General features: G+C 38.8%; 1 protein-coding gene across 6 annotated transcripts in view; it reads left to right on the top strand.

Annotated features, from left to right (window-relative positions):
• Nucleotides 1-19,261, top strand: part of LOC122811791 — a 188,738-nt gene that overhangs the window by 80,975 nt on the left and 88,502 nt on the right. For all 6 annotated transcript variants that reach the window (XM_044083896.1, XM_044083868.1, XM_044083860.1 and 3 more), the window contains 3 exons: nucleotides 825-1,028; nucleotides 10,340-10,477; nucleotides 18,320-18,505. In XM_044083896.1, the coding sequence (XP_043939831.1) occupies nucleotides 825-1,028; nucleotides 10,340-10,477; nucleotides 18,320-18,505 (528 nt within the window). The remainder of the gene's footprint in view (nucleotides 1-824; nucleotides 1,029-10,339; nucleotides 10,478-18,319; nucleotides 18,506-19,261) is intronic.

Raw genomic sequence — 19,261 nt, 5'->3', positions numbered from 1 at the left:
TGGTGGATACATTTTTTTAGAAAATCTATCAGACTGTAGTGCTGAACTTGTAGACTTTGAAGAAAGATGTGTTCACCTCATAGGATGACTATTAAGTAAAAAAATAAATCTTGCTGCAATGCAAGGAGCATGTGCACCGAGTACAATCTTCCTCCCATCCTTCTCTTTCCGAAACCATAGCCATGGGTCATTAGTAAAGATGACCCTGGAAGCCCCTTATCCTTTCCCTTAGGATATACTTTGCTTAGCTTATCAAAGGGGCCCATGATTCACCCAAACTGCAAGAATCTGAGACTCGCCATATGTATGATTTGCAGTCCCTCAAATGAAGCAGTCCTCTCAAGACATGGTATGCTTATTTCTAAAGACTCAGAAACCTAATAATAGAAAGTGTTACTTGGTTACATGGAAGAGGTTGTGCTCTTCTGGAAGTTGCATGAACAGGTGTCCCCAATCCACCAGTTGTAAGATTCTTGACAACGTTTTTTTGATAAAGGGTCAGTCTATATCTCTGTTAAGGTCCACTTGCTAGACATCTCACGTTGTGTTCTGTGTTATTGCCAGTTAAGTCTTTGCAATGTCTCTGTTTGCTTTCTGTAAATTTTTGTACTATATGCCTTGGGTTGTGAATAAAAAAGAATCCTTAGGCCTGTCCAGTTATCCAGTTAGCAAATGAGAATTATGTTTACATGCCTGTAATGGGTGCAGGGGTAGAACCACTTTAATATGTTTATGTTTTAATACTGAAAGTGCTACTAATTAAAAATCAAAGTTGATATCAGATTTTCGAATTTTACTAAGCACTGCTTTGATATTTTTGGCAGGTTGAAATCAATGGTGAAACATTTTTTGGTACAGGGAGAAATAAGAAAACTGCGAAAGCACATGTTGCAATGTCAGTGCTTAAAAGACTGTATTCAGATAGTGATGTAGCACCTGCTGAGACAGCAAAGGAAATACCTGCCATGGTGAGCAGAGAAGAAGCCATGCCATGTGTAAGCAACATAGAAACAAAGACCATGCCAGAGGTGAGCTACAAGAAAACAATATCCATTGTAGAGACAAATTACAGAAAAGTAGAAACCCTACCAGAGGTTTCTACAGTTTCATCAGTGTAGAAGACCTGTTTGTTGCATTACATGATCTAAATGGTATATCAAAATATCCTTCGTATTTGTGCAACTAGCAGCCTTTGTATATCTGTATGTATCTGTGTGACTGTAACATGAAGTTATAGAATGTGTAATGGAGGTTGTTTAATGTACCAGAAGTTGGGGAGCTAGGTCTGCAAAAAAAAAAAATTGTAACAGAGGATTTTTTCAAAGTGTAACCTGTCATGTAAAGTTAATGATAAATGTGCAGCTTTATTAGAAGTGGTAATACGTGCAACATTATATCTTAAAAGTGTTACAATTTATAAAATTTAACAGTCCATTAAACACTTCAAGGAAAAAACTCTCTTACACTTGTTGAAGGTTTACCAGTGGAAAAGTGAAACAAACAAAGAAAAAACCTCTGGTATTCCACCACAGCAAAAATCCGCCACGATAGAGTCCTGTGTCAAACAGCAAGCAAATTTAATGGAAAAAGTAAAAACAGCATTAAAATTCCATAGTGATAAAACGATAAGCGCTTTCGGCTATTTAGACTTCTTCAGATCGCCATGATCTGAAGAAGGCTAAATAGCTGAAAGCGCTTATCGTTTTATCACTATGGAATTTGAATGCTTTTTCCATTAAATTTGCTTGCTGTTTGACACAGGACTCTTATCGTGGTGGATTTTTGTTGTGGTAGAATACCAGAGGTTTTTTCTTTGTCCATTAAACACTAGTAGAATGCTAAACCAAAATGCTCAACAGTCTGTATCCTTTGAAGGTACACCCAGTTTACTGTCTAATTTTGGTTAGTGGCCTATGTCTTTCCTGAATGTCTGATTCTGCCAAGGAGGGAGTAGAAAGTACTGAAAGCTCCCAAAGACTTGGAGGGCCTGAACTACATCATAAAACAACTTTTGTTTGTTCTAAAACAGTTGCCAAGAAACTACTGCTCAGATCTTGTTGCAGGTTTATTTTTTTCTGTATGTGTTTGTTCCCCAAACTGCTTGCCAACTGTTATCTCTCCCATGATTGCTCTCCCATTCTTTCATCAATGGGTGAAGGCATATAGATGGCAGGAGGGTGTCATCTAGACAAGCTAATGTCTTGGCTTCTGTCTTACTCATGGCTTTTTGTTGCTATGGCCCTAACCCCTCCTGAAATGTATGGCTTGCATACTTGTGTATGTGACAGCCTGTTACACTTCTTTTTTAATGTTTCCAAGTCTTTTAGACTTCTAATGCCATGACAGGAATGGACCGTATTCCTAAGTCAAAGTACAATTAAAGTTCATGAAATTTGTATTGTTTCAGTCTTTGATGTCAGCCAGTAGTGCTCTTTGTAGCACCTGCAATGTGCCCATTAATGACTCCTTCTGCAGTTCGTATGGAGTTACATGTACTGGTAACATATCAAAATACGATTGTAGATTCTTTTTTGTAAGACCCATTGCTCCTACTACTATTGGAACTGTCTGGGTATCTTTCTTCCACATTGTTCTCATTTCTGCCTGCAAATCCTGATATTTTATGACTTTGTGTCTCTCTGTATGAAAGACACTGTAGACACTGGGTGTGGCAATTTCACTGATCAATGCTACTTTTGTCTTCTTTTCATGGACCACTATATCCGATTTTCTAGCATCTATCTTTTGAACTGTTGGTAATGGGTGATCCCATGTGATGTAGACTTCATAATTTTCTATGATGCTTTGTGGCTCATGTTTCCAGTGTTTTTCAGGCATTTCAGTACTATAATGTTTGCACAATCCTCAGTCCAACAGTCTTGCCACATTATTATGCCTGTCAGTATATAGTCCTTTTGCCATTAGTATGTCACAACCAACAATGAGGTGTGCAACTGTTTCCAATTCTGTTTTACAAAACCTACATTTGTCTGTTTCTCCCACATGTTCAATGGACTTTGTAAACCAACATGTACGTAGCCCACCATCTTGTGCCGCCAATATTAACCTTTGATTTCCTGGTTTGAATTTGCCTCTTCTTAACCATTCCTGCATTTGTTCCTGATCAACATGAGGTTCTTCCAGAAGTTTTGTATACTTGCAAGTATATTTATGCATTTTCCACATTTCTTGCCTTCTCTTCTGGTCCTTCACCTTATATTCTTTCTTTTGTTTTTTGGCACATTCAATTGCTGCCTGATTTTTCTCTACTTCTGATTTGATTTCCTGCCAATATGCTTCTGCTAGACTAAGCAGAGAAGTCATCTTAGATTTCTTCTCCACATGTTTCACAACTTTCACTATGTCTGGGTCTTGTGAGGTCAGCAGATATATGTAGAGTCCCACGATTGCAGATCTATACATGTAATCAATTTCAAGGAGGCCCGTCCCTCCTTCAGATTGGGGAATATATCATCTTGGCGCACACTGATTTTTATAAATCATTGGTGAGCATGACGTATCCTTCTTGTTTCCTGTCTAATCTATCCAATACATTTTGGGGCCAGTCGATCACTCCAAATCTGTAAGTTAGGACAGGAAGAGCAAATTGGTTTATAGCTTGAATTTTATTCCTAGATGTCAACGCTGTTTTCAGGATTAATTTAAGTCTTTTAAAGTATTCCTTACTAAGTTTTATTCATATTTCTTCATGTTTTATTGTTGATCCTTCATCAATTCCCAAATATTTATGCACTCCCTCTTGCTTAGGTTCTTTTATATCACATTATTGTCCCAAAATGATGTTTTCTTGGTGCTGCAGTTTTCCTGCTTTAAAGGTTGCTTTTGCACATTTATCTAGACCAAATGACATTCTTATATCATCTGAAAATGTTTTGACAACTTCCAGTTGTGCTTTCAGTTCCTCATCTGATGAGCTATACAGTTTTAAATCATTGACAAAGAAAAGATGAGAAGTATTTAGACATGGTTGTTTTCTAGGAGCCAAGTTATAGCAATGGCCTAAGCTGTTAAGCAGATAACTTAATGGGTTAAGTGCAAGCCAGAATAGCAGCAGTCACCCTGGGACATCCCCCTATGAATTTTTATCCTAGAGTAATAATTTGTCCTTTATTATGGTTTAATTGCAAACTGATCTGCCCTGTTTCACGGTCACTGTAATGTAGTCAATCACTGTACGGTGTATCTTACACATTTTTAAGCACTCTTTTTACCCATGAATGTGGGATACTATCAAATGCTTTTTTATGGTCAGTCCATAGCGTACTTAAATTATTCCCCTTTTTACAGTTCTCCACAATGACTTTATTTAACAACAAATGATCCTTTTGTTCCATATGACTTTCTTTTATTCTGTTGCCATAAATTAATTTTCATGTAAATGACTATAAACTCTGTCGGCATCAATTCCAATGTATAGTTTATACTTCATTGGAAGGCAAGTTATTGGTCTATAATTTTCAGGGTATTTTTCTGGTTCACTTAAGGAGGAACATTGTTTTTCCTGATGTTAGCCAGGTTGGTGTCTTTTTGGGGTGCACATATAAAAAATAGTTAAAAAAAAAAAAAAAAAAAGAGAAAAAAAAGTAACCTAACTGGTTAAAGCTGAGCACGCACTACAGTGCAGTAAAGGGAAGTCTTCCCTTTACTGCATTATAGTGCGGTCTCGGAATTGTTATATTTAAAGAGCAGGGGTGTCGGGAGTGCAGCCTGCAACACTTAGTTTAGGGTTTATTCTTTTATTTATTTTCACTATTCGAAGTTTTATAACTTCGACCATATGATGTTGATCATACAGGTTTCGAAGTTATAAAACTTTGTTCATATAATATAGACCCTCAATAAATTGCTTATTTGTATTTTTCTTTTGTATTTATCTGCAAATCTTCTGTGTTTTTCTGCCTGTGCTGAGAGTTTTAATTTATTTGCGATACTGCATGATAGATCCTGATCTTTTCTAATACTGCACATTGCTTTTATCACATCTATCTTTCAATGTATTTTTGTTGATTTCTTCCTGATTCTATACTCTTCTAACAGCGACACTTCTTGTCTTAATGCTTTATAGTTGTGTCGGTTCGATACTTCCCTGATGGCATTCAGTTTTTCCCCTTCTTTTCCCTCACTACCGTGTGTTCTTTTGTTAGAACTTTGTCAGTTATTAATTTAGCTGCACAATAATATATTCTGTTTACTTTTGTTGTATTGCATGGCTCTCTATGGACAGTCCGAATTACTGTGTTCATTTGTTTTATCAAACATCTGACTTTTTGGGTTTTATTGACCTTCTGCAGTCTATTTCTTTCATTGATCTTAATATATCTATCTATTTCTATTCAATCAAACAACTCTTCTCTTAACTAATTTTCTTCTAAACTGAGGACACATTTTTTTGTTTTCCATTTCCTGTGAGTATTCTATAGAAAGTTCTATAGCATCCTCCTGTGGCGCATTCTTTTCAGTTTCATCCTATGCCATCCATTGCTCTGTCATATGGGCATTCGCTGGCCTTTCACTCCTCAACATTGACTGTGTCTGAGTTTCCATAATTTCCTGTTCCTTCATTGCTGTCCAACTTCAAGTTAACATTTGTACTGGTTTCTTGTGGAAGGCTCCAAAATATCTTCATATGGCACCTGACTAGTTGCTTCATATTCCACTGTTTTCCCCTTAATTTGGATGTCCATTGCTTTATCCTGTTGTGGTAGTTTCTGAATTAGATTTTCTACACTGAATCCTTCCCATCACAGATACTCCATAACCTCTGTTTCTGTTTCTTTTAACTTCTCCATTACTAATCTCATTTCCTGCTTTTCCTCTTTGTTTTCTTATTTTTTTGTATTGTAAAGTTTCCATGTCTGGATTCCTTTGCTTGTATTTCTCTTCAGATATCTTTGGTTCTGCTGTTTTTGGACTGATTAGTTTTGCTTTCTCCTTTGCATAGATATTGCACCATATTAAATCTCTCTTTCTTTCCCATATCCATATTTCATCCTCAGATGTCTCCTGATCTTCCTGTCTCTCCTTACTTCGGGGACTTGTTCCATCATGCTGTGATGTAACCTGTGTTAGACTTTCTACAGCAGATGCTTCACTTCGTAGGCACTCCATAACTTCAGCTTCTATTTTTTTAACTTCTACTTTACTAATCTTGTTTTCTACATTCCCTCTTTGTGATATTATTTTTTATTGTGATTTTTTTCATATCTGGCTGCCTTTGCCTTTGTATTTCTCTTCGAATATCTTTGGGACTGCTTTCTTTGGCTTTCATCTTTGCATAAATATTGTACCCTATCAAATTTCTCTTTCCCATGTCAATATTTATTTTTTATACTTTTCAAAAATCAGTAGATTTTGTTGTTTATTATTTTTGCACTTCCTCAGATGCTTCTTTTTCCAAACAAATCAAAGTGTCTTGGTCTCTATACTGTTTTTTCACAAATATGTTGTATTAATGGGCACACATTTTTATTCAAAGCTTCTAACGGTTTTTTTTGTGGAAGTATTTTTCTTTCCCCTAATTTCTCTCTCAATCTTTTTGTTAGGCTTGTGTCTGGAAATTCTGGGCTTTTTTGCATAACAGTAACAACACATAATTTCTTTCTTATCCTCAGTAGTCCACTCTATCGTCTTTATGGCTCTTCTTTGGCCTATCAGTTTTTGTGACTTTTTTTGTGGACTGCTACTTCCTTCTGCAACAGGGAGGCCATATTCCACCTGAGCCTGGTCTGATCTCGTTGTAGGAATGTTTCTGTATTTTGAGGATTGTACACTATCATTTTTCCAGTTTTGGTACCAGTGCGCTTACCAGGATTGGGCACTTTTTTATCCTAGATCTTGTGCACCCAGCTATCTTTTTTTAATTTTGACCTACTTCTGTCCATGTTATATGCTATATAAATAGAGTCTTATATTTCAGTGTTGTCTTGGTGAGATTTTGTGAAAAACAGGGTCCACCTCATGAAGGTACTCGCCAAGATTTGAGGATGAATTTGATATCAGCAACACTATTCTCCTTTGTTTGCTGACTTATCATCTCTCCATTCAGACCTCACTTTCTGTGTGTGTGTGCATATTTTCACACATGCCCTGTCAAGGCTACCTCACAGATGTATTTTGGCAGAACCATACATTCTTATCTGGAACATACACTGCATACCTTGCACCTCTTGTCCAGTAAATACTTGCATTCCAGTGGGATGGACCACTTCCCTCCCTCAGGGCAGTGCGTTACACTGGTTGCTGACTCTAATCTCTCACAGCTCTTCCAGCACTTGAGTCATTTGTCAGCCTCAGGTGATGGGAATCATAATAAGGACTTCATTCCTCTACATCATGGAGCTGAGGAAGTAGGTTGACTTGCTTTTTGATTTTAACAATGGATGCAATTCATGCTTTCTCATAGCAGGTTATCTACTTCTTCCTGTAGCCAACTAGGAGGCCAGCAAATCTAACAGTTTTCTGCAAACCACTGTTATGTACTTGCTGGTCACCTCCCTCTAGAAACCCTTGGCCCCTTCAGGGGACCTCATTCATCTGCTGAGTTCATCTTGTACAGCAGCCTTTAGATAAAAAGGATCTGCTCTTCTTCAGAGTTTTCACTGACAATATCAAGGAAGCTCTTCTAAATAGAGGGTGGTGAACCCTTCTCTCAACTCTTTCTTTTACCATTGTGGTTAGAACTCAGGTAAATGTCCAAATCATAATTAGAGAGCATTAGCCTTGTACCTCACTTAGCAGTTGTTCTACCTCCTAGTCCGAGAATGTGATCAGGAATTTCAGCTGTGAAGGGAAGCACAATCAATGTATGTCTTACAACACTATTAAGGAATCATGAAAATGCTGTGCATATTTTTTAACAAACATCTTTATTGAATTATCATTTATGACATAGGCAATCACACATTTATATAAATGAAAACAAACCGTACTGACATATTTTCAAATATTATGCATAACATATGATCTTTTATACAGTCATTGCCAAACATTACATAGCTCATTCAATTCCTGCCTGCCTGTAAACCGCATTCCTCCTCCAAAACATTATTCTGCATGTATTGTTCCCATAATTCCCATTTTTTTCTATCTAGTTTGCTCCTACCCTTTTCTAAAGATCCCGCTTAAATTTCCTTTATCTCTTAATTTCTAATACACTTGGTTTAGACTTTGATTTCCATTTTCTAGTAGCTGCTTTTTGGCAGTCACCATAATTAAAGTCAGTAAGGCCTTACTATGTCTAGGCAGTTCAGATCCTGTATCACAGCTCAAAAATAATTTCTTTAGTTAAAGGAGTTCGCTCACCCATTATTTCTGACAGAGTAATCTGCAAGGAATTTTTAAAGTCTGCCAAATCCCCCAAAAATATGTTCCCAGTTACCTCTTTCTTCCCTATCACACCTCCAACATTTCCAATCTACCTGATAAAAAAATGTTATTTAACAGCAATCTTTCAAAACTTATGCCTATTATCCAGGTAGTCCCTTTTTTCTCTTTATCACTGTGCGATTGCGCCTCTTTTTGTTCTGTGAAATTCCCCGTATTCTGTAATACTTTAATCTTTGTTAGTCCCTCCAAATGTTGTTGTGTCTTTCGGCTTTTCCGGTTAGGAGTCGCCACAGCAGAACTCCGGCCCGCTAATGATTGGCAGTAGATTTTTACGTGCCGAGTTGCCAGCCCTGACGCACAACCTTCAACGAAGGTACGCCCATTCACGCATATCTCCACGCAGAAGACGCTCTAGCTGAGAATCAATTCTTGTTATTTCTTAACCATATCTCTCTATTTCTTCTATCATGTTTTAAACTCTACTTTCACTTTATCCTATTCTATAGGTATTTTTCTGAAGAAATTTTAGTCATCCCCAATAACTCCGGAATAATTTCCATTATCCAGTCCTTAAATTCCTAGCTCTTTAACAGATAGTGGAGAAGTGCCATTGCCTCATTTTTATTTATTTATTTTAGTTGTTATTAGCACATGATCTGAAATAAGGGCAGCGACGGTGATGTAGTGGTTAGCATTGCCGCCTCACAGCAAGAGGTTCTCCGGTTCGATCCTCGGCTGGGGTGCCTTCTGTGCGGAGTCTACATGTCTTCCCTGTGGTCGCGTGGGTTTCCTCCGGGTGCTCCGGTTTCCTCCCACATCCCAAAGATATGCTGTAGGTGGATTGGACACTCTAAATTGGTCCTTGGTGTGAGTGTGTGGGGTGTGTGTGCCTTCTGTTGAAGGTTGGGCGCCGGGCTGGCAACTCAACACTGTAAAACTCCACTGTCAATCATGAGCGGACAAGGTGATCCGCTGTGGCGACCCCTAACCGGGAAAAGCTGAAAGAAGAAGAAGCACATGATCTGAAATAGTTATTGGATGTGTATCAAAACTTACAACTAAATGCACGTTTCTATAAAGTATAAATTCTTTGTAGCCTAGCCCAGTTTTTGTACCTTGGAGAATATGTAAATTCTCTCTGAGCTCTTACTACTGAATTCACATCTTCCATACCAACTATTTTCATAAATTTCTTCATATATCTACCCTCTTTTGTTATATTTTCCCTTCTAGGCCCCCAGCTACTTCTTCATTGTTGCAAATCAAATTCTGTTCCCCACCTATAAGTAATATTCCTTTCTGAAAGTTGATTTATTTCTCCCAGAATTTTCTTAAACTCCACTGTAGCTGTTTTAGGTGGATTATAAATACATGCCAGTGCAATCCTCCTCCCTAACCAGTAACCTCTTACTACTACAGATTTACCATTTTTATCTTTTTCGCCATCTGTCACTATTGGAACTCCTCTAGCAATTAATATAAGGACTCCCATTTCCTTTGTCCCAGATATTCCACTGAATAGCCATCCTGAAATCCTTTCTTTATCAAATTCGCATGCTCAGTTCTTTCTGAATGTGTCTCTTGTAGCATAGCTGTTTGCACTCTGCATTTCTTAATATAGTTTGCTACTCTTTCTTTTTTGTGAATACCTGTGTGACCATTCACATTCAGAGATAAAATGGGAAGTGTTGCCATTATGACAAGATGTTATTATTCCTACCTGTTATGTATAATACAGCTTTTTTTAACATGTTTGATCAAGCCGCTGTCCTTAATCCATTCATTCCTGTATGGAAAAGTAAGAAAAAGCATATCAGTTTTACTTGTATCATGATCTGCATATTTTTACAACCTGTCCCTTACCTCAACAGTGCAAGATTGCAGCCTCTTATCTTAAACATGCTTATGTCCAGGCTTTAATACAGTGCATAATGTTGAGCTTAATGTGGCTTCTCTGGGCTTGGATAAAAAGTTGTTGTTTGTTTATTTTAAGGCTGGAAAACTACTTGGTCCAGTTTTCACAAGAAATGGGAAAAGTCCTGTGTTGGAACTGAATGACTGGCGAAAAGGTCTAAAATATGAAGTACTGTCTGAATCTGGTTGCTGCCATGACAAATGTTTTATCATGCAGGTAATGTGCATGTGTTTGCCACTTGTTTTATGATTTTTATTTATTTTTTACATTGTTGTAAGTTAATGTTTGGGGTTGTTTTAGAGTTGATGATTATATATATCTGCAGATTTGATCATGCTGTTTGATTTGCTGCACTGGGAAATCTGGTCAGTCTACATGCAGTTGTATACCACTGTTAATATGGGTGTTACTTCATTGAGCATCTGAAGACCATCTCTCATGAGGCCCATTCTAATGGCTTCTTATGATCCCTAAAGTTAGTCACCAGTACATCCTAACAAACAAACAAAAAAGCCAGAGATGGCCTTCATCTGTCTCCCCTGGGCTTCAGGCTTCTGGCAAAGGCTCTTGCCTCCCCCATAATGCCTTTTTTAGGCAAAGTCAGGAGCACAAAATTGCCAACATGAAAATTTCTTCTAAAGGAAATGCAAAGGACATGCTGCTAAACAGTAGGAGTCTAAACATGAAACTGCACTCATTGAAAACTTTCCTTGCCTTGGAAGATGCTGGCATTTGTGCAGTCACCGAAACCTCATTCAAAACTGTGGAGAGCACCCCAGTCTTATCAGGTTACTTATCCTACCATACTTTCAGACTCCAAACAGAGGGCTACAAAGCCACAGGAAGTGGAGTTTCAATATTTATCAAAGACATACACACCTCCAGGCTGGTCAAATGGTATGATGCACAGGAGACACTCCAAGTGCAGTTAACTTTTGAAAAAACACCTATTCAAATCATAGCTACCTACAGACCCTCCAACTATGACTCTGGAAGCCCACTCCACCTATCTGGACTTACTTGAATCCATCAAGATTCAACCCTCTACCTTGATCCTGGGAGACTTTAACTACCCAACTATAGAGTACAAGACCTATTCTATTCCAAATGTGAATGCCCAGAGATTCCTCGACTTCATCAGTGCCAGTGCATTGGATCAGCTGGTCAGCACCCCTACAAGAGGTGAAAATATCCTGGACCTGGTCCTACCCAATATGAGTTGCCACTGTAGCACCCCTACAATGTCATCTTCCTTGGTAAGATCCGACCACAAAGTGATCACTTTTGAAGTCAACATCTCCCCTGACCCCCCTCCTTCTCAAGGTCAAATGAAAACAACTTTTCCAAAGCTGATTACAGTCTCCTCAGAGCAGATATAAGCAACTTCACAACCACGTCCCTTCAGTTGGAACAAGCACTAATGTCCAAGCCTACACCAGAAAATTATATGAGCACCTACATAGCTGTATGGACTCAGCAATACCTGACAGGACTAAATCATCTTCCTCAAGAAATAGTAAACCTGTCTGGTGGACAGCAGCAATAAGCAAATTCTATAATAAAAGGAAAAATTGCTGTCCAGGACCAAGAAGCTGAGTTGGAAGCAATATCTCCTTTGTCTGAACCAGCAAATAAGGTCACTGGTGAAATCTTCTAAGGCTAACTTCAAGTCCAAATTGGCCACATCCACTAAGGATAGTCAAAAGACCTTCTTCACATATGTCCGCAGTCTCAAAGATAACACCCAAATCTGCTCTGAACTGGTGGTCAATAACACCACATACACAAATGCCATGGATATAGCCAACCTGCTGGCAGATAGGTTCAGTGAAAACTTCACCCTCCCTGTCCTCTCATCAGTAAACCAGGACATCCCCAGCACCTGCCCCCCTCCGCTCATCATCAAGGAGCACATCCTTAATGCCCTCTCAAAGGCAAAAAATACAGTTTCCATGGGACCCGATAACTTCCCTGGCTGTATCCTATATGAACTCAGGCATGAGCTGTCAGCTCCATTAGACACCCTATTTAACCAAAGCATGACCATTGGCATCTTCCCAGCTGAATGGAGGACAGCCACTGTCATCCCTCTACACAAAGGTGGAGCATTCACTGACCCAGGCAATTATAGGCCCATCAGCCTAACTAGCCTGATATGCAAGGCCATGGAACGCATTATCGTGGACATTATAAACAAGGACATTGGCAACCTCCAAATGCTTGACCACACACAGTTTGGTTTTGTCTAATGGAGATCATACGTGTTAAACTTGGTCGACTTCTTCAAAACAGTCACCAAAGCCATGGACGAGGGGAAGATGGTGCACATTGTCTACCTTGATAAAGATAAAGATTTTGACACTATTCCCCACTTGGTCATAATAGATAAACTCTCCCAGCTAGGCATCAACCTGTATGTTACCAGATGGGTAGCTAACTGGCTCATTGATAGAACCCACTCAGTCAAAGTAGGGGAAGCCACCTCTAGTAGTCGACCCGTAATGAGCGGTGTACCCCAAGGATCAGTCTTGGGGACTCTACTGTTTGGGATATACTTTTCTGAGGTGCAAGCCAAAATCAGTGGTTTGTGGCTGACCAAGTTTGCAGATGACTACAAGCTGGGTGCTGTCTTAAATTCCTCTAGTGATGTGAACATACTCCAAGAGGGCCTTACTCAAACTAATGACTGGTGGCAGAAGCATGGCCTCAGACTGAATGCCAAGAAATGCATCATTATCCTCACTAATTATCACATTGATAACAACGTACTAAACAGTCAGTTGTGAGGGGCTTGGGCACCCAAGTTGATGGCAACCTCACTTTTGGCCACCACATAGCCCCCGTTGTACGGAAGTCTTTCTACATGGCCCACCTCATAAATAAGGGTATTTCATTCAGGAACAAAGAGGTCATAACATCACTGTACTCTCCCTTATCAGACCCATTATCGAGTGCAATGCCCCCTGTGATGCCTCTGCACTGACCCAGTAATCAAGGAGCGTCAATCCTTACCACTAACACCAGTAAGGGATGTGCACATTGGGAGGATGACAAGTTACACACACAGTAAAGTATAATTTCCCTTAAGAGCTCACAGAGATCACAGTCAGTCTGGGGCTGGTTTCTCCCTCTCTCTCCAGATCCTCAATAAGACTCACTGGCACAGCTAGTGGTCTAGCCAAAACCTCTAGCACTCTCTATGTCCATCCAGTGCTTCGTGTCCCTGTCCAAGTAACTGACACACACACACACACACACACACACACACACACACACACACACACACACACCTTTGAGATTTGATTTGTATACAAGCACTCCTAGGGAAGGCTGGCACAGTTTCACTAGCTATGCCCCCTTCTGCCCAGACTATACAGTAGTGCCACCTGCTACTAACCACCCTTTATCAGCAACTATAAGGCCCTTCCCAAAGGGTGACCAATTCTACTGTGTAATGTTACTGTTATCCAAATGGTAAGTGTGTCCAAGATTTTAAGGCTATTTGAGTGACCTGTAGAGAATCACCAGATATATATGCAAGTACTCTAAGAGCTTAAATATCTCTAAACAAACCAGACACAATTAAAAGGTTTAATATATTTAATAATAAATAATAAAAGCACAAGACAATACTCAATAACTCAACACAGAGTTCAGAATCACAGGAAGTACTTTAAAACAACATTGCAGGACAGTCTCACATAAATACAGAAAACATCTATACTAATCTTGCCATATTTTTATCTGTCTCTAAGAGACATGCTATACCTAAATCTTCCTTACACAGCCAGGCAAATGCAAGTGCAGAATGGATGTTTACAGGTCCAAAGACAAGATACAAAATTCCCAGACTTTGTCTGAGAGATAGTTCTTAAATTAATATCAAACATTTCTGCTGGGTTATCTCAGATTACATCATTCTTGTCACCTCTGCCTTTATTTCCCAGGCTTAACAGCAACTTAAAATATAACACCTGTGTGTTGAAAATACTTATCTCTTAGAAATTTTGCCTAAAACTGGAAGTCGTAAAAGTTTTAAACACTTTTACCTTGGACACTTAATTATTTCTGTTTCCAGACAATAGAAAGAATTTCTAGCTGCAGACGTGCTGTCTCCAAGCTAAGGTAAACATAATGGTAAACAATTCAACTTATTTTCCTAAAGTTTTGCTCTTTTCTAGTAGGGTGCACTGCGGTTACATTTTTGAAGCTCAGCATATAACATACAGTTTACTTACATTTGTAAGACAAGCATGCAAATCATATTACTATTCACAAATGACATAGAATTATTTACAACATTCTCTAGCTAGCTGGGCTGGCAGCCTTCACACCCCCTTCAGCATGTACCTTGCCAAGCACATGCAGCAGTTGGATAGACCACAGAGGTTCCTGATCAGGAAAATCCAGGGTCTCAAACACCTGTCCTTTACAGATAGGCTAAAAGCACTGTCCCTCTACAGTCTCATACAGATTGCTCTGAAGTGACCTGTGTCTGGCATACAAGGTCATCTCAGACCCAGCCTTGATGGAGTTGCTGCATATCTGTAAGACAAACTCCACTCGTGTAACCTGCATGTAAGGCCTTAACCTGGTCTGTAACATTAATAGAACTTGTTGGCGGGATAGATTTGTGTCCCAAAGACTCCCCCATTTGTGGAATATACTCCCTCTCCATGTCAAGCAGAGTACCTCTCAAGCCCTCTTTAAAGAGGAGCCTGGACTACTGGATGGGAAACAGAATATACACCCCTGGGATCCCACGTGTCCCTGCTGGACAGGGGAAACCGGTGTTGACTTTGAGGGAACATGGGTAAAATTCTTGGCTAGGCTTATAAGGGCCTCCAGGCCAATAGCCTAGTATCATCCTATGAACCTAAGCCTGTTTTGCAGGTTGGTGCTAATTCCTTTCATTTGAGATCTGTTCAGAGGGTCCCTTGATAGGTCTATCATCACCAGTTAGGGCGTCAAGGCTTTGTTAACATGTTCTATATGCCAGCATGATGGAGGCAGATGAGCTCCATCGTTGAGTGGGGTGGGGGTGGGATGCTTCTGCACAACAGTCTTGGCTATTCACCTAATCACCTTGTCTAGCAGGATGGCTTCTTCTCTATATAGCAATAACCCCTTTTTAGAACACATGTGGGTCGCTGTGGATGTAAGAAAAGGTTACACCTTCTGATTTTTTTCTCATTTTAGATGTGCCATTTTATTTCCTGACATGAACACCACCCTTTCATTAATATTAGACCTCCAAAATGTAAACATTGTGCTTCTTGGAAAATAGATCTAACATGCCTACATCTATCCACATATACTGAGATTTTACATTAATGCAAGTGGATAGGGCTTTGGGCCATAGTTGAACATAGTCATATTGAAACTTTACAAGGCAACTTTGCATGTTTTCCAGACTGCTCTTGTGCTCTTCAGTTGAGGGAACTGGATTTGCTGTCTGGAACTTCAGGCATCTTTCCTGCATCTGAAAATCAGGTGTTGCAGCAGACGGTTCCTGCACTGATGTTTCTTCACGTACAATATTTACACGTGTTCATAACATATAGATTTTTCTTTAGCTGCTTCTCCAGAGTTTTATAAATCCTTTGCTTTTTTTTACTTAGATTGTTTGTAGTAGTTTCCTCCTTTCATTCTTGTGAATGATTGTACTCCTTTGTGGAAATCTAGCCAATGCTTCAAACCAGAGAAGGGTCTCTCATTTGCCAGTATAGCTAAATCTTAAATGCTTTGATTCTTTCTTCCATACACAAGCATTTTCATATTGGTGTGCAAGTGTCATTGTGTCATGCATGCTTTCTGATATCAGTAGCAATCTCCATAGTTCCACATACCAGGATGCACTTGAAAATTCCCCACTTAAACCTCTGTGACCTGTGAATCTGTTATTAAAATGTTTTAATTTCAAAGATTCCACGTTTCGACTTTTAGTGGCTGAGTCTGGACTGGTAAAACAAGTGGGTTGCCTTTCTTCATTTATTGTCATCATAACCATCATCTTCCTCATAAATGAAGCCTTTCTTACCATTTAGACAATGTCTAACTATTCTTATGCAAATTAAAGATTTATTAAAATGAAATAATGTGCTGTTGGGAATGGATTTTGGCAGAGTTGTCTTGGGATCTTAGACTTCCTCGGAAATGATTTAATCAGAAAATTGTTCTTCCTGAATTAAGGACCAGTTTGAGGGTGTTATTCCTGAGTGGGGGGAGTAATTGAGCCATCTAGAGCAAAATGCAATAATTTTTACTATATCTCTTAGAGTGTTGGGGGAATGCTAAACTTATTTGTCAGTACTGGCCAGCTGATTTATTTTTGCACTTTCTAATCTCTTTCCTTCATCCCCTCTGTTTGCCCAAGTAAACTGGCAAGTAACTTCCTAATGCTTCTGATTCCAGTAGTTCTTCCTTGTAGGCCTTTTCCAGGCTATCATTTGAAGCCCAGGAGCTATGCAACATTGTGTGTCCTGTAGTTGTCTTCAAGTAACCATACATATCATTTCAGTCTTTCATTTAAACAGTTTGACTGCTTTGTTTAAATATTAGCAGCCTGAACTTCCTAGACAGGAAGTCAGGATTTGAGAGACTATACAGAAGCCCTTCTCATTATTCACATGTTCAGTTATGACAATTTATTCTCAAATAATTCTTTATCTTTTGCAGTTGCCTATCCTGGTGCTCATTAAGCACATGGCAGAAATACTAATTCTGGATAGGACATCAACCTGTCTCTATACACAAGCACTTGCGTGTGTATAGCATACACACCTATGGAATAATTTTTAAGACTGTAATTTTACTTCTGACATTTCTTTAGGATTTGTGAGAAAACCAGAACATTAGGTGAAAATCCGTAGAGATATAGAGAGGACAGACAGACTCCAGAAGGAAGGCTGGTACTCCTAATCAGTCAGTATGAGACAGAAATGATAGCTTTGCAACTGCACCACCCATGCATTCAATTAAAGGGAATAATTTTTAAGCTTGGGTGAAGGACAGGCTTCCCCTGAAGGCTCATCCAAATATGGTTGCGTCTTTCATGTCTCCATTTCTCAGTATATGTTTTTTCTCGTTTGTCTTTCTTTCTTCTACAAATGCAAATATTAGAAGTAATTTGCTCCTCTAAAGCTTCTCAGCATTTTATGTGACACTTTTTATTGCACCCATTTCTCAATGATCTGCTCCTGTGTTACATTCATATTTGTCTCTAGCAAGTTATTACTTAAGGATATAATATGCTTAGCAGACAGGCCAGCTCAGAAACTTTCAGACATGTATATTCATTTGCCTGTAGCTCTTTTGAAGGGTGTGAATGAATGCACTTTCAGATTGCAAGAAGGTGTTAGGTGTTCAAGCTGTATTGAAGTAACGAGCAAGCTGGTTCTGTGGTAACATGCAGATGAAGGTTTCTTCTTCCTTCATTTCTCTTGCAGTGAGTAAGAGGAATTTTTTTGTAAAGCAGTTGTATATGCTGAATCACTAACACATCCCCATAAGTTAAATATATTAACTCCAGTGTTGTACAACCTTATAGAAAGATGGTTGCATAATTCGGGGCTTTTCCCCTGTCTGATGAAGTTTGTCCGTTACATAATTCAACCAACTATACCACTGATAAATATTACCAGACTTTCAGCTCAGGACGAAATGCATGCAGCATCGAATCTTGTAACACCCATATATGAATATGTTTATAAGTGTAGTTTGACTTTGACATACTTGACTATGACAGACATGTTGCGGAAAAAGTAAAAATGTCAACATAGACTGAAATGACAACTGAATACAGATTCAGTCCTAGCAATGAAAACATGGAGTGTCCTGCAACCTCTGAAAGGATTAAGGGATTTGCATTTAGGTGTAACTGAGAAGAAACCAAGTAACCTTCCTGACAGAAGAGGAATGGATACATCCCTGTAGTCCTGGCCAAGTTATCTCTGTGCAATACTCTTACCACCTTGGTTCTCCTCTAAACATAGGTCACATAAATAAATGGTGTATGATTTTTGAAGTTTACCAGATATTACTTTGGTATTTTAACAGGTGGAAATCGATGGGCAGATGTTCACTGGTGAAGGACCAAATAAGAAAATAGCGAAGGCACAAGCTGCACTGGCTGCACTTGAGACACTCTTCCTGCATAATGATGTCCTGCCTACTAACGGAGATAAGAAGGAAATGGCTCCTTCAGTGGACAGAAGAGCAGAGGCAATAGAAACAGTGTCGGAGGTAATTTTTTTATTATAGGCTGTGCAAGTGTGGAAGACCTGCTTTTTTTTTGTTTTGTTTGTTTGTTTTATATGACCAGAAAAATGTATAAAAACCTGTACAGAGTCACATGACCAGTAACAGTTATACATAGTTTTGTGCATCTGTAGCATGAAGTTTATAGTATGTGCAAATGGTGACCTTGTTTATGAAAAACAAATCCACATGAAGCTGTAGAACCAGATGATAATGTATGTTGTAGCAGATGTTGAGGAACTCGTTCTTCAAGGCAAAACATGTTGTATAGAAAATTTTAACAGCATAAGCTGAAAAATAGTGATGATAAATGTTTTTTGGGGTGTTACTCTAGAAAGTGTAACATCTTAAAAGAATGTTCTGTTAAAGTGATTCATATAAAAAAAAGTTTTATTAAGGATTAAATTAAGTTTTATACTTGGCACTGAATTGCAGGATTTGAGCTTAGCTAGTGATCACAGTTTAGAATTTAATTGATTCCCCAGCTTGATTAACAATACAAAAAGTACTTTCTTCTCATATTAGTCTGCATGTGTGTCTCTATTGTTGCAAAAAGTTTTTTGTTTGACCTAGTTTTACTTATAGAGAGTGCATTGTTTCATAACTGCTGCAGGGGCACTTTTGTCAGGTTCTGTAGATCTTGCTTTAGTGGACAGTTTTTTTTACAGTTGTGACATAATTGGTACGGGTTTTATCTACCCTTAACTCTGAAAAGCTCCACATCAAGATCCTGATGGAAAT

This window comes from Protopterus annectens, chromosome 1.part1, assembly GCF_019279795.1.
Source record: "Protopterus annectens isolate FY-2018-M chromosome 1.part1, PAN1.0, whole genome shotgun sequence".
NCBI lineage: Eukaryota > Metazoa > Chordata > Ceratodontiformes > Protopteridae > Protopterus > Protopterus annectens.
Note: the sequence above shows the minus strand (reverse complement) of the source record. Positions and strands in the feature narration are given on the sequence as shown.